The 25,343-nt window shown below is 58.5% G+C and overlaps 4 protein-coding genes across 4 annotated transcripts; all 4 read right to left on the minus strand.

Annotated features, from left to right (window-relative positions):
* Window positions 1–1,711: 1,711 nt before the first annotated feature.
* LINJ_27_1660 (conserved hypothetical protein) lies at window positions 1,712–3,427 on the minus strand (the record flags this gene model as incomplete). Its single annotated transcript, XM_001466362.1, has 1 exon — window positions 1,712–3,427. The coding sequence occupies one exon, from the start codon at window positions 3,425–3,427 to the stop codon at window positions 1,712–1,714; it is 1,716 nt and encodes a 571-aa protein (XP_001466399.1).
* Window positions 3,428–6,281: 2,854 nt separating this feature from the next.
* Window positions 6,282–10,454, minus strand: LINJ_27_1670 (conserved hypothetical protein; the record flags this gene model as incomplete). The annotated part of the gene is made up of 1 exon (XM_001466363.1): window positions 6,282–10,454. The coding sequence occupies one exon, from the start codon at window positions 10,452–10,454 to the stop codon at window positions 6,282–6,284; it is 4,173 nt and encodes a 1,390-aa protein (XP_001466400.1).
* A 5,814-nt stretch (window positions 10,455–16,268) lies between these two features.
* Window positions 16,269–17,975, minus strand: LINJ_27_1680 (casein kinase I-like protein; the record flags this gene model as incomplete). The annotated part of the gene is made up of 1 exon (XM_001466380.1): window positions 16,269–17,975. One exon carries the CDS (start codon window positions 17,973–17,975, stop codon window positions 16,269–16,271), a length of 1,707 nt encoding a protein of 568 aa, XP_001466417.1.
* A 3,164-nt stretch (window positions 17,976–21,139) lies between these two features.
* Window positions 21,140–23,665, minus strand: LINJ_27_1690 (conserved hypothetical protein; the record flags this gene model as incomplete). The annotated part of the gene is made up of 1 exon (XM_001466381.1): window positions 21,140–23,665. One exon carries the CDS (start codon window positions 23,663–23,665, stop codon window positions 21,140–21,142), a length of 2,526 nt encoding a protein of 841 aa, XP_001466418.1.
* Window positions 23,666–25,343: the final 1,678 nt, after the last annotated feature.

Raw genomic sequence — 25,343 nt, forward strand, 5'->3', positions numbered from 1 at the left:
GCAAGGCGAACAATAACAAGAAGCAGATGCAGGGAGAAAGACAGGGAGAGCACTCGAGAGGTCACAGGCCCAACGCAGAGGGCCCTCACGGACGGAGGAAGGAGGAAATACAGTAAAGAAGAACCATAAAAAAGGCGCCACAGCTTCAGATAGACAACAAAACACAAAGAAGATACCGAAGGGCGCACGCACAAACAGACGCACGGCTACACACTCCCGCCCCCGCCCCCTCCCTCTCCCCCGCGCCTCTCTCCCCCTCCCCACTCACGCACATATATACGGATCAGGGGGATGGCAAGAGGGAAGCCGCTAAGAAAACACAGAGACGCACGCGCGCGCAAGACTACCAACACGTACGCGCGGGAAGCAAGAACGAAAAAAAAGAAAATTGAAACAAAACACCACCACGAAGGCGACCAAATGAGCACACGTGCACAACGTAAAAGGGAGAAACTTTCAAAACAACAGCCGTGATGCGCCTCCTCCATTGCTCCTCCCCACCTTCTACGCAGACGGCAATCGCCGTGTGCAGCGGGGGCGGAGAGGGGGAGCATGCTTCGGCACTCGCGTGAGCCACCGCTTCTCGCCCCGCCGCTTCATCACTCGACCTCACCCATACAAAAAGTCCAAGTGCAGCGTCGAAGGCTGATTCGAAGAAGAAACGGTGCGGAACGCGCAAAGACGCCTCCACACTCTCCATCAAGGCACAAGATATTGGCAAGCAAGAGAAGGCGAAAAAAAAAACGAGCGCAGCTCCTCCTGCTGCTGCTGCTTCTGTTGTCGCTTGTGTCTAACGTGTGCCCCCTCCCCTCCCCTTCTCCTGCCATACAAGATCAGTCACACTCTGCACACACACACACAGCTGGCCCCCTGTCACAAAGCCCTCATCGCGTGGTGCCGCCCCCTTGGGGGAGGGGGGGAGGGGGGCGCAGGCTCCCCCACCAGTTGGCAGTGTGAGGGCCGGGGTGAGATACACGCTCGAGTCACGCGAACACGTTGTCCATCATGTGGATGGCACAAGCGTGTTCACTGTTGCAGGTCGCTCCGACGCAACATCATTCAGGGCCTGCCCGCCGACATCCGCAGCAATGTATCGCTCTGACCTCCCCACGTCGCGGGTGCTTGACCTTGTCATCACCAGAAGTGGAGCGGCGCTGACAGGGGTAAGAGGGAGAGGCTCTGCTCAGCCTCCCCACAGAATCGGGGTGTACTGGGCCCTGAGGATACCACGCACTGGGGTGTTCACAGCTGACTATGGATGAAAATAAAACATGTATATGTATCTACTCCAGACGTCATTGCCTCATCAGAGAGAGAGAGAGTGCACCTGCTGGAGACAAGCGAAGGAAAAGTGAAAGCGGCAAAGGACCGCCGTTCAAGCAAGACTCCATGGGCCAGTCGGTGCTTCGAAAAAAGATGTAGGGGAGAGAGTTGTCGAAGTGGGCGAGCCATAACATACGCGCGCACCCCGTTCCCTGCAACAGCCAATACGTCAACACTCATAGTATCTGGCCCCCTTTTCATCGCCCTGTGGCCCTCTCTCCCCTCCCCTTCGAACTTCGATGCCAAAACCCGCCCATACTTTTTGTCTCTCTCTCCTGCACCGTTTTCTCCACTTTACTCAACAGCGAATCCAGCTTCGGAGAGGCCCCACGATGACCCACACACCCAGCCACACATCTCTATTTTCTCTCTCCTCATTCTATGCCCCTCAGCCCACCGTTTTGCTAGGCGCAGTTGTGTGTGTCAAGTCCGCCAAGACGTGCTCTTGCCCCGTCTCCTTCAACCAGTCGCGAAACATGGATGTGACACGTTGGTGCAGCTCATCCACAAGGTCGCTGCGCCCCACCTCCCTCAGCCGCCCGGTGGCACTAGCAATCGCATCGTTCACATCACGCAGTCGCTGTAGGCGGCGGTTCATCGCGTCACGATACGGCGCCGGTAGGGGGCATGGGTTTGTACGGGTAACGTTGCTGAGGTTGGCGGACTGCGTCAAGGGGAAAGGCACGCTTTGGAATTCCGAAGGCGGCAGAATCGATTCGTGATTAGGCAGCCCCACGTTCCATACATTCAGTAGCGGACTGATGCCGGAGCTGCTGATGTGCTGCTCCATGGCGGGGTAGAAAGAATTGTACGGAGCAAAACGCACCCCTCCCCCGGAGGACACGGATGTTGCACCGTTTACCCTGTTGCTGCTCGTTCCCGATGCCCTCACATCGCCGTTCAAGCCCTCATTCGGAATGAGAACTGGCGGTGTGTTCACACACACGTATAGCGTCACGTTGGTGCAGTTGCTCACAATGACCGCCCCGCAAAGGGCAGAGATGGAGCAGTGATGGCAGTTCTGCACACTCAGCACGCCGCTCACCGGGCCCAGTGAGACAGTGCAGTTCGTGAGGGAGCTAAGAAGGGTGTGAGGGAGCACCGACGGGGCATAGATGTGCGTCTGCGAGCAGTTCGAGATGGTCAAGTTAGATGACAGCAGACGGGACGCCATATCTGGCAGAAGGGCGTACGGCGTGATGTGCACCGTGTCGGCTAGGTTCTGGATGGTGATGTTGTTGAAGCCAAAGGCGTTCGCTACCGTCGCGGTGCCGCTGCCAACCTTCTTTATTTCGCCGTTGGAGCGGATGCGCACTCGCAGGTACTGGGAGAGAACCGCGACGTCGATCGTCTTCTCGTTAAACTGCCAGAGAAAGCTGATGCTGGGTCCGAACGGCTGCTCAACACCGTTCACGACCTCACGGAGCAGATAGCCAAGCTCCGCCGCGTCAGCCATGGTCAGACGAGACGCACGTGTAACTGCGACGGCGCTGATGAAGTCGTGCAGATGCTGCCGCACGTACTCGGCCACTGCCTCTGATGTGAACTTGTTAGGCGCGCCCGCCCGCTTGCGCTCTACAAAGAGCTGACAGAGCAAAAAGATAAGAAGCCCCGGCAGGCTCACCTGTCGCGCGGTGGAGGCGGCTGGCCAGCGACCTTGATCAACGGCGCCGCCCATCCTCTGCAGCAGGGCACGGTTGCTCTCCTGCCGCAGCTGAGCCACACTCGTCCGCTCTCCGCCCAAATAGGCCGGTGTATTTTGGATGCAGCCCCCGCTTAAGGCGAAGAAGACGTCAAAAATGGCGTACGCAGTCGACTCGCGCAGCCCGAGCACCGTCATGGCCGTCTCCTTCCACTTGGCGAGAGAAATCGACGTCTTGCTGCCAGTGCTCTGCAGCACCTTCAGCACGGATGCCGTCGTCAGCCCGCTCGGCGCATTCAAGAGCGCACCGCAGTTCTCAAAGAAAATGGGGTTCACGCAGAACACCGCCTGTGGCGCCGCCGTCGAGCTGCCGGCGTCGCCGCCGCCGCTCCCGCTTGTGCTGGTGAGCTGGCTGGAGCCGCTGACGCTGCGGCCAAACGAGCCGCTCGGTCTCCGCGACATCCCTGGGATACAGGCTTTCTTGGGGTGGGGAGGGGGGGACACTTCAGACAGTTAAAGCCGCCCACACAGGCAATAAGCCTCCGACGTGATCGACTCCACTACAGATGCCAGTCCCTCTTCCTTGAAAGACAAGTCGTGAGGTGCGATGAGCAAGAGACGCGGAGAGGTAAGGTGTGGTTTGCAAGTGGCGCTCATGCACGCGCGAGTGTGATGGCCGATCGGTCAAGCGCACGCGCCAAATCAGCGGAAACCGAAAAGGGAGGACGTGAGAGAGAGAAAAAAAAAGACGCTAAAGTCTTTGGTCATCGCGCACCCCACCACGGAAGTCCCTCGCCACGGCTGAAAAAGAGGAGCGTCCCCTCCTCCTACGCCCCTCCACCCCCCGCACCACCCCCAGCGCACTTGGGCAGACCGTATGCGTCGCATACCCCGCGCACGCCAGCACAAACACCCTCACGCATCTCCGTGAGGGCGGCCAAGACTTGTTCCACACACGCCACGGTTACGGCTGAAGATGCATGTCCGCGGCGATGGCGCGTGTGTGTCTGCATCTAGAAGGCCAGTCGTCGCAGGCCCGCAGAATTACACGCACCTTTATTTTCGTGGTGGCCCATCCTTTTCACGCGCAGAGAAAAACACGACACTCAATCAGAAAAGAACGCCATGAAGAAATACAACGATTGCTTCCCACCGTGTCCATTATATGCCAGCCCCCCTCCCGACAAGTCAGCAGACATATACGCACGTACAACCACGGCTCCGCCTTGCCTCTGCTGCACCACGGCTATGCCAAGCAGCAGGGCCGACCAACACCGCTTGGCGCCGCTCAGCCCACCGCAATGCCACTGCGTACACCGCAGGCTAAGCCCAGAACGACGCTCGACATCACTGCAACGCCGCGAATGCCGAAAAACAGCAGGCGGGTGTGTACACCTGTTGAAATGGTCGACACGATGCGTAGTGAGCCGGCACAAGCGTGATCACCATGGTCACACGTCTCTTCGGCACGGCGCCAGCAACGACCTGTCCGCCGACGCCACGAGTCCGCCAGTCCGTACCCCCGAGGGCAGGCTGGGCAGGCTGCTTGACTTCCCCAGAAAGAGCCGGTACTGGGCCCTGTGATGCCACAGACTGAGGTGACCGACAGAAACAGGGAATATGCTGGCTGTGAAAAAAAAAGAGAAAAGCACTAGGAATCAAACCCCAAATCGAGAAAAGGAAAAGGCAGCAGAAACGCGCCCCCATCGTCGGCACAGTAAAAGGAGCGAAAGAGGAAGATAGAAGGCAGCAGAAGCCGAGGCGAGCTCTATCACTGAGTGTCCACCCCCCCCCTTCCTTCTCCATTTGGCGAACTTGCGCGCGTGCGCGTGTGGGTGTGGGTGTCATTGTCCCTCAGATATGCACTGGAGAGACAACTTCAATCAGCGCATACTACGAGAGAGGGCGTAATACACAAGCGCGTGTGCTGGCAACCGCCGGGCAAGCGCTGCCAAGACGAAGGCCCCACCTCAGTCTTGCCAGAGAGCGCCAAGGAGAAGCACCACAACAACGACAGAGGCAACGAAAGAAAGGAGGAGATCACCAAAGAAAAAGGCAAACCGAGCACGCAACACGAGAAAATCGCCTGAGATGGACCCGCACGTGACACGCAGAGGAGAGAGTGGGAGACGACGATGGTGACAATGACGATGACGACGGCAATGATGATGCGTGCGTTCTTTCTTTTTTATTGACTGGGAAAGACGAAAAACGATAAAGCGCCTGTCACTTGCGTGCTGGCTTCGTGACGGCGTGCACACCATGCGCAGAGGTGCGATGGGATGCGAGTGCGCTTGCGTAGGAGAAAATCGATCTCTCTCTCTCTTCCCTTGTGCGTGTGTGTGCGTGTGTGCGCCCCGCTCCCTTTCGCTCTTGGAGAGCGATGGAAATGGAAAGAGCGCGCCTCTTTCGTGTATAAGACGAAAAGACACAAGGAAAACGCGCGAATAAGAGAGAGAAAACCGCCCAACAGCAACAACGAAAATAAAAATAAGCGACATGAATAATAGCACGTTAGCACACACGCACACAGAAAAGTGCGGCGTCATGCGCATCATGCAAGAAGTGACAAGTTCTGGGGGAAAGAGGGAAGAAAAATGTCGTCTTATTCAACGATGAAAAGAAAAGGGAAGGCACGCTAGGTGGGCAAGACATGGTTGCCGAAGAAGCACCAACCGGGGGAAAAGACGAAGGGGGTGGGAGGGAAGGTTTCGCCAACGCGTTGCACACATAACGCACAGGAACGAAAGAGGAAAAGAGCAAACGCCGCCGACACACGCTCACTGCGCTCAAGGCGTGAGGCAGAGCAGGAGTAGCATCTTTTACAACGGAAGGAGAGAGAGAGAAACCACCCGAACCTATGTGCGACCTGGCCTCTCTCCTTCTCTTGGCCACGGCAGAGGCAGCAGCAGCACTAAGCGTTGCGGCTTGCCGGCCGCCGCCGCTGCCCCCTCCTCCCTCCTTTCGTCATATGCATGCACACCAGCAACGCTTCCCAGCACCTTTCAAGCATAGAGACCGCGAGAGCACATCCCTATCCTTGCAAAACGACACCTCCGCAAACAGATGAAGTGATCACAAACTCCTTCAGGGAAGAGGGCAGAAGGAAAGCAGGCAGACATATATATATATATATGAAAAGCCTAAGTATAGTGTCCATGCACATATGGACGCGCAAGTTCGAGAGCAGGCAACGTGTTCACCTTGCGGAGGTCAGGATGATGGCGAAAACATACGGCCGGCCCTCCCTGCTGAGTGTCTTTCTTCGGTGCTCGTCGCTTTTTCGCGTCGCAACCACATTTCCAATCCGCTTACTTCACGCACGTTTCTCGAACGCGAGCTGGATGACCTGAATTTCCGTGTCGGACAGCAGTTCCACCCCGTGGTCGACGATGCGCCACCAATCGAACAGGCGCACCTGGTAAGGTTGCAGCTTCCCCGCATCACCTACCACCTCGTCTACCGTAGCGCCGGTCTTGTATAGGCAGTACTGGCAATATCGATCCATGAACTCGAACCGCGGGTGAGCGTTCGTGTAACGGCCGGTGTCATTGTAGTAGAAATGGCGTGGCGGCTTGTCCGCTGGCGGGCGGCGAAAGTGGCTGTCCACCTGCATGCCTTCCTCCAGATAGCCTACGTATTGAAACTTCACCTCGATGTCAAAGTCTGTCTTTTTGACTGGCTTCTTTGTGGGCACCGGTAGCTCCTCCTCGTAGCCGCCGCGATCCCACAGCCGCGCCCACGGGTGCTGCCGGTACATCTCCAGCCCAGCGTCGCGAAACTTGCCCGGCGCCTTCGGGTCTGTGTACTCCTGATACCGCTCCTTCATTCCGGGATGGGTGACAAGGTAGCCGAGCCACATGGACGGCCCCGGATTCGACAGGACGAGCCGCCCGAGAAACTGGGACTGCAGCAAGCCGTCCGCCCAGTGTTCCGTGTTGCCGAAGTGGCCGACGTACGTGTGCACCGGCAGACCGTACACATCCAGCACCGCGTGAATGACGCATGCCAACTCGCCGAGAGGGGATGGGATGACGTAGCGGCGCACGTCGAGGATGGGGTAGCGGGTAACGAGGGCGCATCCGTATGTGTTGTCGAGGGCGGTGGGGCCGTAGTCCGTGTAGCGGAAGCCGAGGTGGTACGAAACGTAGTCGACCATGTCGCGGTTGCCGTTCGTGAGATGCATGCTGTCACTCTCCAGCAGCCCGATCACGCTGGCCTCCGTCTTGCGCAGCTCCTCCACGATGCGGGAGAAGGAGTCGACGTTGTAGTTGTCCAACCCAAAGTGGACCGTCCAGATCGCTCCGGAGAAGAAAGTCATCGCCTTAGCGGCCTCCCAGACGTCAATGCGGTCCTCGCGGCTGAGATGCGTCAGATTGAACTTGGGGTCCACCGGAACGCCGTCCTTCGACTCCGTAATGTTCTTGCCCATGCTCGCCATTGCATCCTCGAATCGCTCCTGGTAGTAGATCGTCTCGAACTTCTTCATGTAGGGGTCCGTGATGATGTTGCGCTCCCTGCGCAGCTCAATGAGCATCTTGTGCAGGTGCAGCACCTCCTCTTGGAACTGGATGGCCGTCTTCTTGTTCGCTGGGAATGTGGCATCGGCGCCGCCCATGGTAACCCGTCCGATAAACACCCACACAAAAGAGAAGGCGATGATGATGATGACCATCATCTGGATGGAGCGCTGCTTCCGCGCCGCAGCAACATCCGTGATGGCAGCGGCGACCGCGCGAGAGCTGCGGATGCGACGCGCCACAATCCAGGCGGTGAGGTACAGCGTGCCGACATGCGCCAGGATGAGAGGCCGCGACTTTTCGCGCACCAGCCACGCCATCGGCACAAACGGGTAAGAGATGCACAGCGCGTAGAGGACGCAGAAGGAGGTCACGCATAGGAGCCAGGTGAACTCGAAGGACACGAAGAAGGAGCACTCGTGACTGATAACGGCCTCTGTGTCCGTCGCATCCGCGATCTGTGCAAAGCGGCGGTCGCGCTGGTGCGCCCACGTCACCTCCATCGCGAAGGGGAAGAGCACACCCATGCAGAAGGTGAAGCCGAGGCCGCCCATGAAGGCCACATGCTTGCTACCCCAAAATGTCTCTTGCGCCTCCCAGTACTTCACATCCACCTGCGCCCTCGGCGTGTCCATCGTCACGGGGTACCCGTCGTGCGGCACCTCATACGTGAAGTTTGTCTGCCGCGTGGCAAAAAGCATCAGCGTAGTGTTGAGAGCCAAGAGCACACCGAAGCGGGCCCAGGAACCGCCAAAGACGGCGTAGAGCGCGCGTCGCACGATGTCAGGGTGGCCCTTGGGACGCAGCAGCACGAGCGCGAGAGGAAGGACGTCCGTAGAGTAGTACAACCCAGCTGTGAAGACGCCTGCGATGACGAGATTCGCTGGGAAAGGCTCCACCGCGAGCATGCGTGGAATGTAGTTGGGGCAGATCAAGAACGTGATGCCGATGCTTGTGATGCACCCACACAAAACACCGAGCAGCGCCGGGGACGGCGGCGTGTAAAGCGTGGCGATGGCCGACACAGTGTTCTCGTTCACCTCGTCGACCTGGCTCAGACTAAAGTGGACGCCGCGGATATCGGCACCGTCAGCGACCTTCTTGCCAATGCAGTCGGTGTGCGAGGCGTCACGGCCGCCGCTCGAGGTGCTCACGTAAAAGTCCTGGATTTCCTCAGCATCGCTGTCACGATGCGAATCGCGCATCCGCGGTGTCGTCGCGCTCATCTGCGCGGCAGAAGGCGCGCTGCACTGCTGCTGTACCTCCTCCTTCAGCGTATTGCCCATCATGGCATGGCGGTAGATGATGGTGGTGAAGATCAGGCCCAGCAAGATGCCGTAGATGCTGCCGTAGAAGGGGTTTGTGAAGAAGGGCGACACGCCCACATGCTGCACACGGAGAAGCATGCAGAGAACCAACCCGAGCGGCAGCGTCATTGTCATGCGGCGGCTGTCCTCATTGCCCACCGCCCATGCACGCTTGAGCGTCACGGTGGAGGGGTATAAAAAGCGTGTGTAGAGCGCCAGCGAGAGGAACAGTGGACCCACCGCGACCACCAGAATCTTCTTGCCGGGATTCCAGCGGATGACCTGGTGGAAGTGGGAGATCGACGCCAGCGCGTAGAAAAGAATGTACATGGGCACCGTGCGGTAACTGAGGCCGATCGGCACATGCGATGGCTTCAGCCAGGTCCGTGCACAGATGCACGGCCCTGTGGCCCATCGACGAAAGGCGCTGATGCGCAACAGGCACGGAGCGCCGAGCACCAGCAGCGAGGACACCTCCCACGAGAGCGACATGGCGATGAGCGGCATAAAGTACATGTGCTGGATGAGGTGCACCGCCATTTCGAAAAACATGTGCGCCCAGTACAGATCGCAGATCCACAACGACAGCCTCGACGGCGCGCTGCAGAAGCTGAAGCGGTGCAGAATGACATTGCGATCGAGGAAGAACTCGCCCGTGGTGGTACGCGGTGGGGAGGTGAGCGGCATCGTATCCTCGGCAGCAGCACCGCTGTCGCGCTCTGGCGTCGCGTCGCCATCGCCGTTGAAAACCGGCGCCCCGACGTCGACGTCGCCGTCAGCATGTCTATCCTTGGCGCCGTCTTTCGCGCCTTTGACCCGCGGCGGCGACTTCGCTCCGCTAGCGCGGTGGGCGCGACGAGCATAAAGCTTCCGGTAGAAACTCGGCGGCCCGCTCAGCCACCAGCCCTCCTGCCTTAAGTCAAACCAAGCCGAGCCGTCAAAGATGATGTTGAAGATGGAGAACACCCACTCGCATATGTTCGACAAGCTGAGTGAGCCGTTTGCACACGTGCGGAGGTAGTAGCTGTAGCAGCAGACGACGCCAACGGTACCGACGACCTCGCCACAGAGGCAAACGCGCTTGACCGCGTACGAGGCGGCGGCGTCTTGCGGGGTAGGGTAGATGGCCATGTTGAACTGATTGCGCCGCACCAGCATCGTCACGGCCACCTGCAGCACAAGGCAGAAGGGGAGGTAGGGGCAGAAGCCAAGGTTGTGGTAAGTGAGCGACTCCTTCGAGCTCACTACAGAATACACGGAGGCCCCGATGAGTCGCCACATATCAGCCCAAAGTGCCAGGAGCGCCAAGAAGGCGTTGCTGCTCAGGAAGGCCTTCCACGAGCTGCGAAAGCCGTACAGGTCCGCCATGCCACGTGAAGCTCTTTGCCAAAAGACGTTGAATAAAGAGATGCTGGCGCCCAAGCGGAACGGGGCGCACAAGGCGAAGGCCACCCGCCACGTCTGCCTCTCCGGCATCATGTCACCGATCGTGGCGCTGATGCTAGGCCAGAACTCGTAGTGGTGCTCCCCGCATGACGTCACCATAATATCGCTCCAGTGGAGGACGCCGGCCATGTAGAGGCAGGCAAACAGCGCGTACCCCGTGGTCAGGGCATAGATCAACGCCGCGTACGATGATGGAATGTAAAACACGTGCCGCATACTTTGCTCTCCCTATGTGGTTGTGTGTATGTCTAAGCATGTGCAGAGAGGCAGGGGTATGCTGGTAGTGAGAAGAGCAGGCACGAAACAGGAGCAGAGGAGCAGCAGAGGCACAGGGAGAAGGAAGCCGGGATAACGAGAGACACGTGCTGGTTTGGCGCGCACAGGGTAGAAGGGGGCTGAGTGGGGTGGGGGTAGCAAGGATGCGAAGAGACAAGGAAGCAATAGAACAAGGGAAACACGAGCGAGAGAGATGTGGGGAGAGCCTGTGCGAACGAACAGAGACATACCCACACACAAACAGGACAGGGAAGAGCGGTGAGTGTTCATGTTGAAGGTTTCTCGGCGGATATAAAGGTAGAGAGGGGAAAGGACTGCAGCGACAGAGGGACGGAAGGGGGCAAGCACACATGAACAGACATATACGCCCCTCCCCCAGGAGAGAGAAGTAGTGCTGGGGTGCCCCTCACCCGGCTACCCTTAGGAGGGGGAGCGGACGACGGTAGTGCGCGCACGTCCACTTGAGTGTCCCGCGGGGGCGCATCCGCACATGTATGACGGTTTGCGGTGGCTTTTGGTTTCGTGGCTCTACACAGGATGTGGTAGTGAGAGGCCTCGCCTCCAACGCGCCCCTTTGCAAGTGCCACCCCTCCGCCCTGCCGGCGAGAGACACGGCGATTTACCAATTTGTCTGCTGAGCGCACGTATCCTGCCGTAGCCTGAGGGGTGGGGGCTGCGCCTTCTACGCAGCCTGGCTCTGTCATCGTTACATGTGCCCGGCGCCGACAAGCCCTGCGCTTCCTGCAGCCGTCATCTTTGGCTCAGGCGCCAAGTCCCCCAGGGTGTCCCAGGGTGCGATCTGCACGGAGACGCGGGTGCGCTCGTCGAGGGAGACTCCCTCGCCATCGGGCCCGAAGACTGTGAGCGTGCGACCGCCCATCCAGACCAGAGCCCGGCACGCGCACACCGAGCGCGACGCGTGGCGTCGGGGGGGTTTGAAGCGAAGCAGCGCCGCTACAGCGACCACTCGTCGGGTGTGTAATGCCCCATTCGCTCTTGATGGGGTGCGAGAGGTGTGGGCAGTGTGCCCTACATATATGTGTGTGTATGCGAGTACTCGCAGCCAGGGGTACTTCGGCGTGTGAGGTGTGGGTGGGGCCCACAAGCGATCAGCTCATGAATGAAGGTGAGCCTTGCGGCTGTCAAGGGGACAGAAGCAGAGAGAGGGTAGAAAGCGAGCGCAAGGTCTTGATTCCATCGATGTGGCTCTGAAAGGTTGCTGCAGTTCCTTCTTGGTTTCCGCGATTCCTCATCGTCACTGCAGTCCGTAAAGGCACCGCTCAGGCGAACGCCGAACATAGACAGACAGACAACAAGACTAAAGGCGGAGACCTCACATCTGCGAGCACACGTAACGGCCCATGCGCGACGTCGAAAGAGGGAGAGGGCGGGGGGAGGGGTGTCGCAGTGAGACGAAGTGAAGAGCGGCACGTCGAGATGGTCGTCGTCGTCGTCTTCATACGTGTACGCACGGCTTCGTGCGCTGGGCCCGTGTCATTGATTGGGAGGAGTGTCACTGTACACACAAAGGCAAAGAAGCGAAGAGGGCAAACAAAGGCACCAAAAAAAAAAGAGAATGCGCCGATTATCACACAGGCGCGCATAAAAACGTGTGGGCGAGTCGGTGCGTGGGAGAGGAGGGGGGAAAGGGCGCGCATCAGCAAAACCGATCAAGAGCGAAGGAGGAAAACACAAACACAGGCTAAGCAGAAAGAAAGAGTGTGACAGGGCAGCAGAGAACGAACAAAAAAGCTCGAACAGCGCGGTAGCACTGAGACGAAACCCACCAGCGTGAAGGGGAAGGGAAAGGAAAAGGGATGGGGAGCGAGATGAAGACAGCGCAAGCGAGAAGGGATCGGGGTAGAGGGATTCATGTGACGTGTCAGCAGGCAGTCACACGCTGTTGCGCGTCAACAAGAAGAGCAAGGTGAATTTATTCAAGGTGGTGTGTTGCTTTCGGTTTTATCATCTTGCTCTCTCACCTACTTTTCGTCTGTTCGTCTTCTCTATGAGTTCCGCGAGTTTTTTCTCTCAGTTTATTCACGAGGAAGCACGTGAACCTCCGCCTGCGGGTCTACCCAGGGTGCCTGTCGCGAGGACGGCGTCGCGAACTCTGTTGTGTTGCGCTGCGGAGGTCTCTTCACTTTCTTTCCTTCCACTACTCTGACTTCAGTTGTGTCCAATGCTTTCTGGAAAGGGCAGGGGAGAGGTGTTGTTGGCCGATGAGGTTGGCTTGTTTCTGCCGCCCCTGTTGCTCCTCGTCATCACGCAAGAGTATCAAAGTTCGTGACGCATGAACAGACAGACACGAAACACCAACTCCGCCAAGCCATCATCGCTCACCTCTCCATCCATCAAAGGCCCCTCCGCGCCACCACCAGCTCCTACACAGAGAGGACAGAGCACGCTAGCGGATAGACAAGGAGAAACGAAACGAGCGTGGGTTCAGCGTGAGTGAACACACACCTGCATATACAAATAACGGTGCGTTCAAAACGAAAAGCAGCGAGCGATGTCAAGCAGCAGCACAGAAAAGGGGCATATGGAAAGGGGGTGAGGGGGAGGCGTCAACACCGTTAGGGCCCCCTCACTCACTGTGCAAGACGTCATCGGACCATGCGAAGCGGTGAAGAGACAGACAGACAGGCAGGCAGACAGAGAATCGCTTTCTTTGTGTGTGTGTGTGTGTGTGTAGATGGGAATGAGAATGAAGAAGAGGGAGGCCACCACACATAAGCAACTAAGAGGGGGGAGAAGGGGAGGAGGCAATAACGTTTCGGAACAGCACGGTCCATAAAAAAGCAGAAACACGCGAACAGGATGAAGAAAAAAAGAGAGGCACACACACACGCACAAAAGGGGCAATCTCACGTTTACGTCACAGGTGTGTGTGCCTCTCGCTTTCCCTTTCCCCGTTTTATTATTCGTTTCTTTTCGATTTCTCCTCGGTGAAACTGAATAGATGGTATGCGAGACGACAGTATATGGAAGAGGGAGGGAGAGGGAGGAGAGGGTTAGAGAGCCAAAGACATACGACATGTTGGTCAAGGCTTTGTCTGCTCGGCAATTGATTGCACGTGGGTGTCGGTCTGTGTATTAAGAACTGATTTTCTCTGTGTGTAGCTGCTGCTGCTGCTGCTGCTGCCTCTCAACTTCGCTTCTCTGTCAACGTGCTTTTCTCTTGCGAGTGCATGCGTGCTTACTTGTCTTATTCGCAGGCACACGTTCACTTTCTACTTTATTTTCCTCTCTTCATCGCTTATTGGTGACCAACTCCATTCCTCCGCCAGCGTGAGCACGTGAGATGGGTGAGGGAAGGGAGAGGGCGAGAGTTCCATGGAGGCCTCTTGAGCAAGTCCGCATATTCGTCACAGTCGATCTGACTTCTAGGGGCAGTGTGTGTGCGACCCTGCCGCTGACACCAACGCCGTACCGAGAGGCACAGAGCGCGTCTCCTCATGCAGGAGCGCCAATACGCGTATATGCCTGTGCTTGTGTGTACGGAGGAGAGTGCGGAGAAACTCGCCCTTCCAGCTTCCTATCTCACTGGGTGCAGACATGAAGGTGGTCGGGTGGGCGGAGGAACGTACTATTAAGGCATGAACAGTGGAAAAAACGAGCAAGAAGGGACCACGAAGGTTGCCGCAGCCCTTTCTCAAAGAACATGGCAATCAGAAGTAACACGGACGGGTAGAATAAAGATTTGGCCGCCACTGGACAACGAAAACTCAATCGTGCTCCCGGTCTCCCCGCGCTGTTATGCCCCAAGAGAAGCATACAAAAGATAAAGAGAGCGAAGGGGAGTAAGAAAAAACAAGCATCCCAACGACCGATGTGCCCACTCGCCCGCTTGGAGAAGGAGGGCGAAGGAGGTACGGAGTGGAGAGCGAGAGCAAGTCGTCAACCTTCACGGTCCAAGGCACGCCCTCACCATCGTATAGAACAAATAGTGGAGGGATGGCGTGAGAGTACGTAAGCTTACCATCTATGAAACAAAGCAAGAGGGAGGGGATAAAAGAGGACAAGGAGCATGACAAGAGCCCGCGAAGCAACGCAGATATGCGGAGGGAGGGAGAATACAGCATAAGAGTGTGCAAAAAGGCGGAAAGAAGAAGGGTATAGTGGTGGGGAGAGGGGAGGTATGAGTTTATAGAGGGAGAAACACATAGATATAGATAAAGAGAGGGAGAGGCAGACGGGAGGAATGGGGAAGAATGCACAGAATCCGGAGAGCGAGGGAGGAAAGAGGGGAAAAGGTGTGAGAGAGAGAGACATGAAGAGCCCACGAAATACAAAAAAAAAAGGAAGGCAATCCGAAACTTAAAAAAAAATGAGGTTTGTTTAATCTTAGGAGCAGCCAAACGATGAAGGATGGTAATGATGGTAACGGTTGTGGTAGGAGGAGGCAGTGAGGCTGGATAGAGAGACAGACAGACAGACAGAGATGTGACCCGGGCAACACACGGGAAAAATCTGCCAGTGCGTGTGATGATACAGACAGCCCCCCGCCCCTCCCTCCCTCCCTCCCTCGGCGCATCAGTACTCACGTTGTGGGGCTAGGGGAGGGGGAAGGGGGGAGGGGGAAGGGGATTTCTGGTGCAGAGGAAAGAATGACAACACCAACAAAGACCAAGGGGAGCAAGGGGACGGTTGTCGGCGCGTCGCAGCACTGGCAGTCGCCTTTTACAGCAGCAAGGAAAAGGGGGAAAAAAGAAGAAGCAATACTGACGGGATGGGGGGTTAGTAGTTGTGGTGGTGGGAAGGACAGCAGGCGGCGAGCGTGTGTGTGGGGTATAGAGGGCACACAGCCGGGGTCCAACCTCACCCTGTTTGAGTACATCGGGAGCGTGTGCGTGTGCGCGAACCTAAGCGGGGTGGATGGGATACGAGGGGGCCAGGCACGGGGGGGGGGGGGGGGGGTAGACGCCATCGTCGAGCATTGCAAGAGACAAGAAGAAATCAATAGGAGAAGGGTGGGTGGAGAAGCCTCTGAGAAGAACCAGGACACGACATGGAAGTGCGTCACAGCGAAAGAGGGAGAAGCCAACGCAGGAAATGAGAAATGGTGGCCGAATCGAAACAACGGAAAGAAAGGGCCGGCGAGGAAAAAGGCCCAAGAGGGGGGGGGCGATCAGGAGCAAAGAGGCACGGCAGAAGGACGAAAAGGCAAAAGGAAAGCACTTCTCAAGCGAAACGGACACGCACGCGCGCAGGCGCACAGAGAGAGGGGGGAGACAGACGCAAAAACATGCACAGGATGTAAATGTTGATGCACACATACACACACACACACGCACACACGCACATGGCGAGGGAGAGAGGCACAGGGAGGAAGAGGAGGGGTGGGTGGGGAGGCAGAAACGGAATCGATCAACGTTAACGGCAACGAGGAACACAAGACAGCCGAACAGAAAAACAACAAAAAAGAGAACAGAGCACACTCGTGCACCCACACGCACACGCACATACCGACGCACAAACCGCCTCTACGCACGTACTCGCGACAGAATCAGCGAAGAGGGGGGGGGGGCAAAGAGCGGGAGAGATAGGGAGGAAGGTTATGGGGGGTTGGTGAGGAAGAGGTGTGCTTGGACGCCTGCTAACACAAAGACAGATCTATCCGGCTAAAGCGTACACGCACCTGCGCGTAGGCTCTTCCTTGCCCAGCGGTTCCCTGCCACTCCCCCTTCCACCGTTCCACTGCCGCTAGGGCACCTCTGTGGGGGGAGGGAGATCGCCAATGCCGCCCATCCCTTAACGCATCTGCCGCAGCTGCGGTGACCCACACGGCCGCTGCAGATCCAGCGGCGGGGGCGAGAACGGCTGGCCGTTTAGGCAGTCGATGCGCGGCGATAGTGGCCCGGCATCTGTGCCGTTACCTGATAGGAAGCCCTGGCCGATGGCATCGCTGAAGAAGGCCGGAGCGCCAGTGCCCCGTGAAGACATCATCATCGGGTTCTCGGCAACCCCGTCAATCTGTTCGACGACGCCGGACGCGATATTCGTGTTCTTCACAAGCCCCGCCTCCGCTGCTGTCATACACACAGCACCGCCGTTCGCAACAGCGTCGCCGCCGTTTTGGGCTTTGGGGTGCTGGCGAGTACTACAGTTGGCATTCAACGTGAGCATCTGCGGCATCACGCCACCAGAACCGTTCGCAGGCACGCCGTTCGGATCACTGCTCAACTCCGTGCAGGAGTCACGCAGCGAGCACAGAAGCACATGCAGAAACTGGTACTGTGGCTCCTCTTCAAACTCCATGCACCGAGCGTAGTTGAGTACGTCCCGGAAGGCCTCCGGGCAGCCGGCGCAGATCGAGTCCAGCGTCATCTCCGCCTTCATCTGCGCAATGCGCTTCTCCTTCGCATCCGGGTCGCTGATGCGCAGACCTGACCACGGCAGACGGCCGCGAAAAAGATAGATCATGACGTACACGAGCTGCTCAATGTCATCGCGGCGGGACAGGGTGTGGCCCATGTGTGTCCGCAGTGATGCGTAGCGTGGGGTGCCAACGAAGCTGTGGTTCGTGATGAGAGGACGATGCTTGCCCTTGCGGTCGCGGAAGTGGACGCTCAGGCCAAAGTCCACCAAATAGAGCTGCTCCGGGTCCTCACGGCCAAACAGAATGTTGTCTGGCTTCAAGTCCGCGTGCACGTACCCGGCGCGGTGCACGTGTTCAAGACTCCTGAGAACCTGATCTGCGATCATCACCGTCGCAAACAACGACAGGCGCCCTTGGTGCCGGTGGACATTTGCGACGGACTGGCCGTGCAGGGACATGATGAGCACGCGGCTCATGCCGTCCTGGCCATAGTACTTCAGCTTCGCAATCCCTACCTTCTCCTGCCTCGTCTCATCTGCTGCCGCAGCGGCCTCGTTTTCGGCGCGCCGCCCATTTCCGCTCCGCGCCTTCTCCTGCTGCAGCAGCATCAACTGATGCTGTTGCTGGGCTGCCATGTAAGCCTGGATAGACTTGTGTATCTCCTGCATCACCTTCGCCTCATGGAAGAGAAAAGACTGCTCAGGCAGAGCGTTTGTGTCGGTCACCCGCTCCACCTTGACTGCGATAGGCACCAGCTGGTCACGCTCCTCTGCGCGGTAAACTTCGCCAAAGCCGCCGCTACCGAGTCGATCGAGAAGGGTGAAGCGGCCACCGAAGATGCTCTGGGGCTGGTTACTGCGGCCCTGCTGGTGAGTCTGCTGTGGTTGCTGCGGCTGTGGCGCTTGCTCCTGCTGCTCAGGAGCAAGGGAGGCGCCAGCTATCACCGCTGGAGGCGCGGTGCCAAGCTGTGGATGCTGCCACGCGGGTTGACTGTCGTACGGATGGCACGGGCGATTTTGATGCGTGTGTACGGCGCTGACTCCAACGTTCATGCTTGGGTAAAGTGGCGGCGGCGGCCTTTGAGCCGCTACATCGTTCTGCGCGTGCGCAGCCTGCGCGGTACGGCTCGTTAGCGTCATGTACTGCTGTATGATAGCAGTGTATCCAGTGTGCGGGTGTGAGGGGGGAGGGGGAGGGGGCGGCGTCTTCAAGGGTGCGACAGAAAAAAAAACGAAGCGGGGGACGCCGGTCAAATGCTTTGTGGGCAACACGAGATGGCGCTGCAGAAAGATGAGGAGAGGCAAAATGGGCGAGGAGGTGGTGGAGACACGCAGAGAGAACGAGAGAGAGGGGGGGTATAGATGCCTCGGGGAGGCGAGAAGGATGAGGGGCGAAGCAAAAGGAGCCCGAAAAGGATCACACACTCGACAAGGGCCGAGAAAGATGCAAGTTCGTCTCGCGATGAGCAGCAAAACAAGAAAGCCGTGAGGGCGAAGGGAACGTGGAAAGCGAGCCGAAACCAACAGCAACGCACACACGCAGACGCGGAAAGAGCAGTGCTCTGGAGAGCGACAGAGAAAAGTCGGGCGGATCTCTCGTGACAGGATACTGAAAGTCAAACAGAGTGAGATGACGTGGAAAACAAAGAGAAGCCGAGAAAAGATGATGATGATATGGGTGGCGGTATGCAACACAACAGGTTTCGATAAAACGAAAAAGATAGAGAGAATGAGAATGAGAGACAGACTCCAAGATCTCTGTTCTGCTTTTTTTTTTGTGAAGCGAGTGTGTGATTCAGATGGTCTCCGCTGTTAAACTACCAGCATTCAGTCGCCAGCGTGAGCACGTGAGATGGGTGAGGGAAGGGAGAAGGCGAGAGTTCCATGGAGGCCTCTTGAGCAAGTCCGCATATTCGTCACAGTCGATCTGACTTCTAGGGGCAGTGTGTGTGCGACCCTGCCGCTGACACCAACGCCGTACCGAGAGGCACAGAGCGCGTCTCCTCATGCAGGAGCGCCAATACGCGTATATGCCTGTGCTTGTGTGTACGGAGGAGAGTGCGGAGAAACTCGCCCTTCCAGTTACATGTCGCACCTCACGGTGCCGCCAGTTGTGGCCCTTGGCGCTTGGTGTGCAAGATCACGGCTCGGCCTGTCTGTGGGGCTCTCGCCGGATTTTATGCAACGGGCCATGGTTCACGCATGGACGGCGAGTCAAGGAGTGAAGTCGCTCCGCGTTGGCTGTATGACTGTTTGAAGGTAGCCCGTGAGGACAGCAGCGATGGCAGAGGCACCATCCGAATGAAGATGAGCCGCAGCTCCAGCAGACAAGAAAACAAAAGGCGCCTCATGTGCACGGCGCACTTACACGGTCAGCGGGGCTGTGCCCCCATCGTGTGCCCGTAGCGGCACCCCGATTTCCCGCTGCTCTGCGGCTGCGTGCTCTCTTTCTGCCGTGCCCCCCACCCGTCTCATGCTCCTGCTCGCGGTTAAACACATCAGGGCCACGAGGTCCCATTGTCCGCTCGTCCCGGGAAGATGCGCTGCAGAGGGTGAGCCCGCGCCAGAGCCACGCCGGAGTTGGGATGCAGTCGAAGGCCCTCTTCAAGGCCAGCGCAGTGTCGCGGTTCTTTCGTGGGGTCATGTCGCGCCCGTTGAATGCAACGCCGTAGATCGTCGAGAAGACGGCAACGACGGTCTGCATCGTCTACGAGCCTGGCCAAAACGGGTCGCTTCTGACGATTTGGGCAAGGTCCGAGTGCTCAGCAGTGGCCCACGTCGGCATCTGCGTCGTCTCCCAGCAGCGGGTGCGGGCGGGAGGAGAAAGGATTGCGGAAACAAGAGGGAATGGAAAGAGAGGGAGGAGAGAAGCGGCCCTCGCACACGCGCACGCGCAGAAGGAACGGAGAACGCAGAAGAGGAGGCCGACTTTACCGCATCGTTTTCCTTTAGTGTCCTGCTCGACGAGGAGAAAACGGGAGGAATACCTCTGATGCGCACTTCTATGTGTGTATGTGTTTGTATTGTCGGCGGCTGTGCTGCGTCGTGCACGCTCTCCGCACGCTCGTCTCGGTCGTTTTGCTTGCTTGGTTCACACCCCTCCCTCCTTCATAGCAGCGCGCGCACGCATGCTCAATGTGGAAGGCAAGAGGGGAGGGAAAAGCGCACCCTTCGCGTAGGTTGGAGGGAGAGGAGGAGGGGAAGGGGGGATGCGGCATTCTGGGGGCAAGAGAATCGGCAAAGAGACAGACCAGGATAGTGTCTCTGTGTGTGTGTGTGTGTGTGTGTAGCGAGCGCCGAGATCAGATCTTTTTGTTCGTTGCGTATGCGTCCCGCTTCCTTCGTGCAGGAAGGAGAGAGAGGGGCAGAAAGGGTATGGAAAAGAACGGAGAACGGTGCGTGGAATACGTGGTATCGTTCGGGGCCGTCGTCGTGACGTTTCGATGTGCAGTGGCAGTCGTATAACGGTTTTGTCCCTGCGCGCGCGTGTGTACGCACAGGGACAGCGAAACCGGCAACGGGAGGAGGAGGGGGTGCCGTGTGTGAGCGCGAGGGAGGGAGGCGAAACAAGAGAGCAACAGCGGCAAGTAAGCGCAAGCACTTGAGTAGGTGAGAGGGGTTTGCGTACGCAAGCGCAGCACCCAGAGTAATCCTGTCGTGCGCAGCTGAATTATGGCGGTGGCAGATCGCAGCAAGAGAGAGAGGGCAACACTCGACACGAGGGCTGGTGTGTGTGCATGCGAAGACGTCAAAACTCGCTCGCTCGCACACGCAGAGACGCGCCATACCGCACGTTCCCACTTCGCACTTATCCCAACAGATAGCAAGCTTCCCCTCGCACAGAACTGCACGAGGCCCTCGAATACGTGAAGTGAAACGCCTGTATTGCATCTTCCTTTGCTGCTGCTGCTGCTGAGGTTGTTGGCGTGGATGTTTCTTTCAGTGTGGTACGAATAAGAGTAGTACAAGTCTCAGGAATGGGGAACAGAAAGAAGAACGAGATAGCGAGAGACGGCGAAGGGGAAAGGGGGAGCGCAGTGCGTGTGTGTGTGGAGGGGGAGGGCGGGGCTCGTGTGTCCATCTCTGCATTGTCTATCCTCTATCCTTTTTCTCTTCGTTGATGTATTTCTATTCTTTGCCCCCCCCCGTCACTGATGCCGCCGCTGATCCTGCTCCTGCTTCCGGCTTCTGCGGTGGGGCAAGGGAGGGAGAGCATGGGAGGCGGGGAGAATGGAGACGAGTGTTGCAGAGAGAGGCGAAGGTTTGGTGCCCAGCAGCGGCAGCAGTGAGATCGCCTGTCTCACTCACAAGCGCAACGACAGCGGCCGCAGCTGGAGATTTGTGGGGAAGGAAAACGACGGGGAAGCCGGTGTGATGCTTGGCGGCGACGTCTGCAAGGGTTGCCGCTCTGGCGAAGAGCGCGTTGAAGGATGATCGGTATGGCGGCCATGATGGTGCGCCTCCTTCTCTCCCCCAGTCGACCTCAGCGGGTGGTGGGTCACCACAACAGCACCATTGCGGTGGCCCTCTTCAGACATGCAAGAGAAACTTCTGTCCCACCTGGTGCCGCTAGCTTCTTCCTCCCCTCGACTAACCCACAGCTCCTCCTCTCGCTCCTCATGCGATGTAGGGGCTTCGATGTACGGTGAAGTCTGGCGCCGGCCTGACTGCAGCTGCTGCGGCTGTGTTCGCGGCGACCACAGCCGTGCCACACCAAACCTCACGCGGAACAACTGCCGCACCACCGCCGACGCCTCCTCGGCAAACAGGAGACTCTTCTGCAGGCAGAAATTCTGCGCGAGCCGCGTCCAGCGCCCCACCAGCATCTCCATCCCCTCCAGGTGCGCGCGGAACGTCACAGCGAGGCGGTGAGTCAGTAGCGTCTCTGCCATGTCGTTTGTGGTCATCTCCAGTGCAGCGATCTGGGCCTGTGCGGCAAGCATGGCCTCTTTGGCCTCCCGTCGCAGCTGCTGCTCGTGGAGAACGCGACGCTGAAGCGCAGCAGTGTCGTCGCTGCTGGGGTCGCCCAGTTGACCGTCAAAGCCACCCGCCGCAACTGCTTCGACTCGCGTTTGTGATGTCGCGTCGGTCCGCTGCCGTGGCGACACTGGCCCGCGGCCTTCACACGCCAGCGGGTGTGAGTCTGGTGACGGAGACGTCGAGGGTGGGGTTCCGCGACCACCATCACCACCGCCACCAACGTGCAGCTGCGGCGTCGTTGATAATCCGCCGGCGAAGTAGTCCCAAAGCTGTAGATCCGAGTCTCTGTTAGGGTTCCTGGTGCCGGCGGCAGCGGCACCATGGCGGCGATGCCTGCCATTGTCATCCCCTGCTCCGGCCTCCCCGCTACTGTGAGTCGTGGACTCCTGAGGCTCGCCCTCCATGGGTGGGGGCCGACGGTAAGCCTCCCATATGGCTGTGTCGATCACAGCCCACATCGAGCGGCGGCCGTCTTGATCCAGTGGAGGTCGAGACTGCACTACAGGAGCGGCACCGTGGCGGTTTGTACCATCCTGGATGGACAGCCTTGTGTCTCGCGAACCGCTTTCGTCGTCTGCTCGAGAAGCGCTGTCAACTTCACGGCGATGATTGCCGCTGGTGCTTCGCGCCCGTCGCGGCGCAGGAGAGAAGGGAAATGGCACTGTTGCTGTCGTCGCTGCAGGCGTTCGAATGCCAAGCACGGCGATGCCGCCACTTGCTCTAGTGTGGCTTCCAGAGACGGTGTTATCACTATCTTTACGGCCAGCAGCATTGGAGGATCTGTCATCGTACTTGCCACGTGTACTGCGCTGCGGCGATGTCAGTTCCGGTGGCGAGCAATCCCTGCTCCGTGACCGGCGCGGCGCTTGGCTGGATGTATCACGATGACCCCTCACTGATGCAGCGTGCGAGCTGCCGGGCATCCGATCATGGCGGTGGTATAAGCACCGGCGGGGGTCAGCCACAGCAGCCAAGCGATCCGCGGCCTCCTCCGCAACGCGGCCCCATGGAGACACCGACGACCTCGGAGGCGACCGATGTGGCTGCACGGGAGAGCGAGGCGAGTACACCACACACCCATCGTCGGCATCTGCCCTCTCATGCGTGATTGCCGGACTCGTAGACGGGACGTAATACAGGTGCCTCTCCCGAAGAGACCGTGGCGAGACTCTGGGCTTCGCCGGCATGGTCGCCGCTGACGTCGCTGAAGACCTCGCGCTCATCAGCTGCCGTTCCACATGTGCCAGCTCTTCGAGCAGCACGTGACGCTCTCGTGGCGCCATCACTTCGGAAAACGGCAGCGGTGACCTCTCCTGTGACAGAGACGTCTCAGCCGCCGCGAGCCGCATGGCGCGCCCGTCGCGCTGCAGTAGGTCCTCCAGTGCCTCTAGCAGTTGGCTCAGCACCTTCTCCTGTAGCGATGGCGCGAGGGACGTGAGAGGCACGCGAGCAGCGTCCAAGGAAGGGTTCAGGTACCTCTGCGGCTCCTCTGCTGTGCCGTAGGCGTGCAGCCGCTGCTGCTCCTGCTTCTGTCGCGCCACAGACGACTGGATCGACTGCATACGCTCACAGGAGCGGACCACCTTGCGTGCCATCAGCTCTAGTAGCAGCTTGTACTCGCGGACTGCGTTGACGTAGGCGGCAGTGCGGTAGCGGATCACCGGCGTGTGGTGGCAGCGCGCAAGGACTCTCTGCGACGTGGCGTGCGTGTCCCCACCAACGGCGATGGCACAGGTGCTGCATAGCGTGAGCAGGCTCGCCGGCGGCCCATCTGCGACTCGTGCAAAGAATAGCGCAGGCGCCTCAGGCCAGGTGGAGCCGGGTCCACCCTTGCACCACGCCTCGCACATCCAACACAAGGCAGCCGAGGAGGGCACAGACAAGGAAGTAGTTGCCCGGGGCGCAACGGCAGTAGCACCGACAGCAGTCCTGTGTGGTGTCGAAGACGGCGTGAAGCCAGCTTCGGAGGGGCGGCGCAAATCAGCGTAGCCGGCAACGTGCCGACTGCCAAATGGGCCAGCGGCAGCAGCAGTGCGGGCGTTGTGGCCGCCGTAGTGCGGCGGTGTTCGCGGTTGCGGGCTCGCGTCGAGCGCACTCGCTGGGGCAATGCGGGGTGAATGCAGCCATGCGGTATGTCGGTTCGACGGAGGTGCTACATGGCGTCCATCGCCGAAGATTTTTGTGGATACGCGGATCGGGGAGCTGTAAGGCGGTGCGTGACCTCGACCGTGCAACGCAGCGGTCGAGTGCGTGAGAAGCGTAGGGGCGTGTACCGGTGATGCTATAGCGGGGCTGGACGGTTGTACCCGACGTTCGCGCTGCGCCGGTGGTAGTGACGGCACATCACCGGAGATCTCTGAAATCAACGCTCCCGCGTACCTGCGCGTCGGCAGCGATCGCCCCTGGTACGCGAATGCCGCGAGGTCTGCCGTAGCCGATGCGGCGTAGTGAACAGATGACATAGATGACGCAAGGCTCTGATGCACCCATCTTCTTTTCTCCGCAGCGAGTGATTCAGGGGTTTGGTGACAAGGTCACCAAGCAACAAGAAAAAAAATCCCTTTCACGTACGCTCACATACACCCAAGCACACCTTGCAGACACGCCGGGACGGCGAGTCGACTTGACACCCCCACCTCGACCGACAGCTAACCGTGTGTCGATGATGGAATGGTGCGCATGCGTTAATGATGCGACGTCACAGAAAGACGGAGAGAAGAAGTGCGCAAGTAACTTTCTTTGCCAAGGATATCTACTTCGAGGCAGCATCAAGTGCGAGAGGGCGGGGCCAAAAGGCGTGGTTGCGATATAGACGGCAAAGAGCGGAGAGGAAGAGAGGCAGCGGGTGTGCAGACGGTTCAACAGCGAAACGATATTTTTTTTTAGCGTGAGGATGAGGCATAGCGACATACGCGGGCACATAGAGAAACACCCAGTCGAGGGCTCCGAGATGGCAAAGAAGCGGGCCGCGGTGCTGCGCCCCTCGAGCTGCTTTCTCTCTTGCTCCCTTTTCTGCGTTCGTCGTTCTGTCAAGCGACATGGAGCATAGACCGCAGTCGCTGCCTCTCCATGGTCACACGAGCCCCCAAGTCGTTTTGATCGCCTCGTCCCGCTCCAACCACATTCCTTCCCGCTACTGCGCGTACCAGCAAGGCAAGAGGCGGTGTTCTCGCTCGTTTTCTTCTCGAGTACTGGTGCGCAGTGAGCGGGACAGGGGCGGCGGAGCCCCATCCACTCGCTCCCGCGTGGTGCTCTCTCTCTTTGTTGGTGTGTGTATCTTTCTTTTTTAGTATGTATGTCTGTGTGTGTGTGTGAGAGAGAGAGAGAGCGGCCGGAGGAGGAGGTGCGGGAGGGTATGCGCGGATGGGCATCTGTTTTGCTCGGAAAGCGTGACATCTAAGGAGAAAGAGAAAGAGCGCAACACACCAGTACACGAAGAGTACCCAAAACACGAGCACCGCGAAAGAGGAATTTCGGAAGTAAAGAAAAAAAGGAAGTGACCGCGAAAGCGTCCAGTGAGACTTGCCT

Source organism: Leishmania infantum, chromosome 27, assembly GCF_000002875.2.
Source record: "Leishmania infantum JPCM5 genome chromosome 27".
Lineage (NCBI taxonomy): Eukaryota > Euglenozoa > Kinetoplastea > Trypanosomatida > Trypanosomatidae > Leishmania > Leishmania infantum.